Source organism: Echinops telfairi, unplaced genomic scaffold, assembly GCF_000313985.2.
Source record: "Echinops telfairi isolate 266 unplaced genomic scaffold, ASM31398v2 ScPeMD7_7424;HRSCAF=8462, whole genome shotgun sequence".
NCBI classification, from domain to species: domain Eukaryota; kingdom Metazoa; phylum Chordata; class Mammalia; order Afrosoricida; family Tenrecidae; genus Echinops; species Echinops telfairi.
Window position 1 is genome coordinate 73,304,585 of NW_022111324.1, and position 7,170 is coordinate 73,311,754.

The 7,170-nt window shown below is 43.1% G+C and overlaps 1 protein-coding gene across 1 annotated transcript in view; it reads left to right on the forward strand.

The window, feature by feature from the left end:
* Positions 1–6,444, forward strand: part of DEGS1 (delta 4-desaturase, sphingolipid 1) — a 12,946-nt gene extending 6,502 nt beyond the window's left edge. The window contains exons 2-3 of the mRNA XM_004699937.2: positions 1,869–2,611; positions 5,958–6,444. Of these exons, the coding sequence (XP_004699994.1) occupies positions 1,869–2,611; positions 5,958–6,104 (890 nt within the window). The 3' untranslated portion in view covers positions 6,105–6,444. The remainder of the gene's footprint in view (positions 1–1,868; positions 2,612–5,957) is intronic.
* Positions 6,445–7,170: the final 726 nt, after the last annotated feature.

The following is a 7,170-nucleotide window of genomic DNA, read 5'->3' on the forward strand; positions in this document are numbered from 1 at the left end:
CACAATTGATGTGTGTATGGATTGGGATAACAGTTGTATGAGCCCCTAATAAAATGTTAAAAAAGAAAAAAAAAAAAAGAAAATGTCACTAGCTCTGGACAACAACAACAAAAAAAAAAGGAGGCTGGGTGAATAGTTAAAAGTTAAGCTGGAGCAACCAAACACACTGCTGAGTTGATCTGACGCATACAACCCTAGAGTAGAAGAGTTCCGTGGTTGTCCACAGCTGTCGTCTTTATAGACGCAGACTGCTGCCGCTGTCTTCCGCAGAGCAGTGCGGCTGGTAGTAGGAACCACGAACCCTTCAGTGCTTTAGCCACCTTGTCATTAGGGCTCCTTAAGTCAGTTGGCTCTTGAACAACTCAGGGTTTAGGAGCACCAACTCCCTGTCTCCTACCCTGCCCCTCCCCACCCTCAACACCCCCCCACACACATACATGCATACCTGTAATCAAAAATCTGCTTACTACTTTTGACATCCCCCAAACTAAAAGCCTTACCAATAACCTAAACTCAGTGCATAATTTGTATCTTATAAGGAGCCCTGGTGGTTTCTCGTTGGACTGCAGTGTGCACCATCAGTAGTGTGAAACCACTCGTTGCTCTGCGGGAGAAAGATGGGGTTTCCTACTCTGGTAAGAGTCAGTCTCCAAACCCCACAGGGGCAGTTCTGCCTGCCCTATAGGATCGCTACGAGTTGGCATCAACTCCATGGCAATGAAGTTGGTTGTTTTTTTAATTTTAGTTTCGTATCTTTTGTGTATTATATATTGCACCCATTTGAAAGCTGCATTTTCAATATAAGATAAAAACATATTTTGCAAAAATTTAAAAAGTATGGTCTCACACCTGCTGGCATAACTTCCAGAATCTCCTTTTCTAAAACTGGTCCTTACACTAGATTCATTGATCTTGGGAATGGTGGGCAACCGCAGCTCTCGCCACAATCTACAGCGTATAGCAAACAATTCTGCCTTTGTTCCTCGTGTCAGGACTTTGCTTCTTCGGACTTGCAGCGTCACTGGCAGCACTTGGTATGAGTCCCACGTGTTATTCAAGGGTTACAGGACTGCAGTGAACACGGCGAAAATAGAAGAGACCCTTGAGAGGCCAGTCACTTTTTTGTGTGATACACAATTCACTGGCACTGCTCATGCAGAGATGACTAGTAGCACACAGCATTTTAAAAACAAAAACAAACCCAAGGTATAAGGGGAGGCACATTGTTCAAACTCTTGTTGTTCCAGGATGAACTCGAATATATTGTGCTACCAGGTGTGTACTCACTGCCATTGAGTCAACACTGACTCTAGCAACCATATAGGACAGGGTAGACCAGCCCCTGTGGATAGAATGTGCAATTTTAGAGACATTGTGATCACAACAGTGGAAAAACGTCTATTTTATGTGTGAAGAGTTGTTAGGCAAAGGGATCATTTACAAAAGGACAGGATCCTCGTACAACCTGACAAATGTAGTCATTGCCACAGAAGTATATGTGTTGAGATTGTTGAGCGGCTGTGTTTTGTTGTGTGCATTTCCACTGCCGTTAAAAATGTAGTGCGCACACAAGGAATTGGGTCATGTGAAACCTTAGGACTCTTGTACCTCCCCTCCGGCTAATGTGGAAATTCTAGCTTCTCAGGCCATTTTTCCTATGGGATTTCTCAGCGTTCCTTGGTATTAGTAACACTACTACTCAGACCCCTTTGCTTAGTAGAAACGTTTGATAGCGATAGACTAACAGATGAAGTGTAGAAATTTGGAACAAGAAAAGAATAGTGACATTTAAGGGTTCCATTTCATTAGGATTGCTGAAGTAATGTTACTTTTCTGAATTCCTGACTTGTTTTTCTTTTTCTTTACAGCGAAGTACCCTGAGATCAAATCATTGATGAAACCTGACTACAGACTGATTTGGATTACAACCATGATGGTCTTCACCCAGCTGATTGCATTATACATAGTGAAAGACTTGGACTGGAAATGGGTCATGTTCTGGGCATATGCTGTAGGCAGCTGCCTTAACCACTCGATGACTTTGGCAATTCATGAGATTTCCCATAATAGTGCCTTTGGCAACTGCAAAGCTATGTGGAATCGCTGGTTTGGGATGTTTGCGAATTTTCCTATTGGCGTTCCATATTCCATTTCTTTCAAGAGGTACCATATGGACCATCATCGCTACCTCGGAGGCGATGGCATCGATGTGGACATCCCTACTGATTTTGAGGGCTGGTTTTTCTGTACCACATTCCGAAAGTTCATATGGGTTATTCTTCAGCCTCTCTTTTATGCTCTCCGGCCTCTGTTCATCAACCCCAAGCCTATTTCTTATCTGGAGATGATCAATGTGGTAGCCCAGATTAGTTTCAACATTGCCATTTACTACTTTTTTGGAGTTAAATCTCTGGTCTACGTGTTGGCAGCCACCATATTTGGTCTGGGCTTGCACCCAATTTCTGGACATTTCATAGCCGAACATTACATGTTCTTAAAGGGACATGAAACATACTCATATTACGGGCCTCTGAATTTGCTGACCTTCAATGTGGGTTATCACAACGAACATCATGACTTCCCCAACATTCCTGGCAAAAGCCTTCCACTAGTAAGTCAACAGTTTAGTACTTTGACCCTAAGTTCCAGTAGCCATACGACTAAAATGAGTGTTGACTTGCTTATTTCCCAAGGAATCTAGGCCAGCTATCCAGTCTCGGTCCCACATCAGAAGAGTGGCTAGCGAATGGATGTTGGTGTTTCACCACTGAATTCACAAAGGGTTTGCTCTCCTGGCCTAGTGGTTACACTTAGGTCAAAAAATGTCCAAAGAGCTATAGACGGTGGACTTATAAAGCTAATCATGAATGGAAAGCGCAATCCTCCGGTTGTGTCCCTTCATCACTGTTAATCTGAACAGGCCTTGCTGAGTCTCAGATGGTGGCTTTTTAAATGAAATACAGATGTCCTACATCACTAATCAATTTCCAGTACTACAAACTAGCTGTGGTCAGGGACGGCTGAGGCTACTTCTAACTGCAGACGTTGAGTGTACTGCCTGTAGAGTAAAGGAAGGGAACATTTTGACCCTCATCTTTCACCCTTTCCAGAATGATCACTTTCTTAACTTTATCTCCCCAGCAAGTTCTCTCCGCCTTCCCATCGACACACTGGGTAGCTTTTGCAGTTCTGTGATGAAAAAAATGCACCCATAGTTTTAGATGGAGGAATAACTAGGGTGGAATATCACACTAGTTCCTAATAGTTGCAGCTTTAATGTAAGGAATTGTAGTCCGCTATCTTACGCTCTCACACCCCCCAGTTCCAGTCTGTTGGCTCCCTCGAGTTTTTAAATGCTGGCTGTTTAAATACATGCATACCTCCCACAGCAAGACAACTAAATATGACTTGAGATTCTTGACTGCATCCTCCATTGAGTACAGAAATGGGTTAGAAGGGACATCATGGGCCGGTGCAAACTCTGCTAGATGGTTTCCGATTACATGATATTGTGTCTGTTAGAGGTCCATGTTGAAATATTTAAGGGTGAAACCGGCACATATCAGCAGAGCAAACGGGCCATGGGGGGTGTTTCTAGGTTATTCGTGAACATAAATGCAGGGCAGATGGGCACTCGTTTATCTACTCTGGACTTTTCTTTAAAAATTTCAGAATAAAATGTCTGGGCAGCTGTCCCCCCACACAGCATGATGGCAGCACACAGCTATCATTTTGCTCTGTGGTTGTCAGTGAGCAGTCAGGGTGAGGTCTTGCCTTCTTAAATAGGGAAGCGGCATTTTAATGTTGTTGTGTAAAGAGAAAGTCAATCACTCGTTGAACCAAATCATTTTTGCCAGCATGAGCCATCTGCCCATTTTCTTGGAACATTCCATAGATGAAAACTCCGTTCAGTTCAGACATGACTGACTCCTCATTTCCCACTCTGCTGCCTCTCTTGTCAACTCATCTGCCTAACCGGCAGCCTCAGCGTCCTGTGCTAGCAGTCCCTCTCCTGCCATTTCTAGTCCCTGCCAAGAGTGGCCTGTACCATTGTCATCAGTATACATGGGATTAAGTTAGTTAATAGGTGTGCAGTAGAAAGGTTTTAGTTTTAATAGTACTGGTGGTAGTCTGATTAAGAGTTGGGCGCTAACCACAAGGTCAAAGGTTTGAAACCCTCGGCTGCTGCTCAGGAGAAAGAGGAGGCTCAAGTTATAGTCTCGGAAACTCACAGGAGCAGTTCTACCCTGGCCTGTAGGGTCACTGTGAGTTGGCATTGATTCAATGGCAGTGAGTTTGGTTTAAGATAGAATCCACCCCCTTAAAGTGGTGGGTTTTAATATATCCACTGGATTGTACAAAGGTTGCCAGAACCGAGTTTATAGAACATTCTGACTACAATAAGGTTTTCAATTTAATACGCTTTTTAGAATTGAGCTCTGCTGTTCATCGACCCTTCAGAGTGCATGTTTTTCGTTGTGTACACAGAAAAGCGGCTAACTTAGGCAGCAAGACAACCTAAGTGCTTATTGTCAATATGTGAATCAAGCTGGACACTTGGCGAACTCATTCCCCAAATTTTCCTACTCCTTGTACTAAGAAGTGTATTCACTGTTGGCCTTAGGCCTTTTGAAGAGCCTATCAGGAGCACTGGTGGCGTAGTGGTTATGCTTTGGGCTACGATCGTACACAAGGTCAGCATTTCAAACCATCAGGCACTCCGAAGGAGAAAACAGGGCTTTCTCCTCTGTAAAGAGTTACAGCCTCGGGAACCCGTAGGGGCCGTTTTACCCTGCCCTGCAGGGTCGCTGTGAGTCTGCATCGACTTGATGGCAGTGAGTGTAAATTACAAGCTCTTGCTTGGTTTTCCATTATAATTTATTTATTTTGGTTTGTTTTTTGTTTTTTTTTAGACTGAGGGCCATGACTCAAAAGATTTATTCGGGATCTGAATTGGCCCTGACATTTACTTTTTCTGAAAGATAGTGTCTTCTCTAATTTAGTTTTTAAGGAAAACAAATTTTTGCTGGCTTTGACAATCAATCCACTGTGGATTATGATGCAGTGTATTTTTTTTTGTGGGGTCTTTTTGCAGTTAGCTGCTATTGAGCCTCTCTGCTCATGGTGACTCCCAATAGGATTGGGTCATGTGAGCCATACGTTTTCATTGGCTGGTCTTTTGAAGTCGATTGCCACACCTTTCTTCCTAACCCATCTTAGTCTGAAAGTTCCTCTGAAATTTGTCAGCATTATAGCAACACATAAATCTCCACTGACATATTTAAAAAATTTTTTTAAATCACTGCCATCATGTCAATGATGAAGGAACTGCCCCCGTGAGTTTCCAAGACGTAACTCTTCACAGGAGTAAAAAGCCTTTCTCCCCAGGAGCAGCTGGTGGTTTCAAACTGCTAACTTGGAGGATCACAGCCCAACTCAACCCCGGCACCACCACTGGCAGACAGGTAGTGGCTGTACTTGAAGTGCACAGTGTTGACTTGCAGCTCCTTATGGAAGAACTTTGTGCCCCAAATTATTGCCCCTTTGGATGACAGATTCACGCACTTGATAAGTGCACTCCAGAATGCCTTATTAGTAAGTTCCTTAAAAACGGAGCCAGTGTTACTTTTATATTGTACAATGCAACTCACATGGTATGCCCCTAAAATTACCGAATGAATTGAGTTGCATGCACTTGTTATAGAATCCATGTGCCAAATTTTGCAAACCAGACTGTCAGAGCTTCATAGTAATCCTAGATCAAATGTGTTTAACTATGGAAATGCTGCTGTCTTTCGTTCAGAATTCCAGAAAACTACCCCGCTCCCCTCTTTTTTTTTCTGAGGAGGGAGAAAGGTCTATCTCCTTGGGGAGTGTGTATGTGGAACATTCTCTCTGTCTTTAACAGGACTTTGTACCAACTGTTAACTCGTCTTCCTGTACTTTTTCCCTTCTAGGTGAGAAAAATCGCCGCTGAATATTATGACAAATTGCCCCACTATCATTCCTGGATCAAAGTATTGTATGATTTTGTGATGGATAATACAATCAGTCCATACTCGAGAGTAAAGAGACATCCAAAAGGACAAGTGGTACAGGAATGAATGTCATCGTAGCCAAAGGAACTCAGAACCGTTCAAATAGCTGACAAACTGAAATCTTTGTGTTATTAAACTTACGACCTGTGGTATTTAGAAGCTGTCCTGGGACAATTTTGAAGCAGACGCCCCATGGCCTCAGGAAGCCAACACGACTTCACACAGCCAACCTGTCCACAGTGCCCTGCCACTCGTCCTTGCATCGTCATTGTTCAGGATGTTCTCCCCCCGAATCTGGCATTTTGTAAGCATATCCCAAAAACTTTTAGAAAGCTATTTCTACCATTATTTTCATGATAAGCTTTTACTTTATTAAACCAGCTAATAAACGAGGTACTAATCACAATGTCATTTTTGATATTTTTGATTTCACTTGTCTACCCTGTTGTATAATGCAGGAACCTGGTTATTGGATGCATTTACTTAAGTTAGACACTGCTGAGTCCTATGTAGGCTCACACACAAAGTACTGATTTCACTGGTGTCTAACTAGCATTCAGCTTCCTCACACGTGGTGATACTTAAACTGGAAACCCTTGAACAGCGGTTTGACATTGACTTCATTGTGAATGGAGACTGGTTATGGTTACGGTTTGATACATACTCTCAAGAACCCTGGATTATTAAGCTTGGTGGGCCCGATTACCTGCACTGGGTGCCTTGGGTAAAAATTCAGTGTCCAAAATGTGACATACTTGAAAAATGGCACACAAGGGGCTTTGTGGAAAACCTTTTATTCCATTTTCCCATGAACTCTTTGAAGTCCCCTCGTTTGAAATACAAGAAAGTCAGGTGGCCTACAGACTGTACCCCCTAGCACCCACCCCGCAGACATCTTAGTATAAACTATATCGACAAATTCCTATGTTTAAACGATCAGTTGTATTGGAGTTTACAACTCGAAGGTGCTTTGTCGTTAAGTGTACCGATGGATTTTATGCTAGACATCCGATAGATGGTGAACTCTCATTATTTCCCACCCAGCCTGGCTTACCTCTCCACCTCTGCAACTATGGCCAACGGCTGAACTGCCGCATAAGCACTGAAAACTCCCAAACCAGTTCCAACCTCT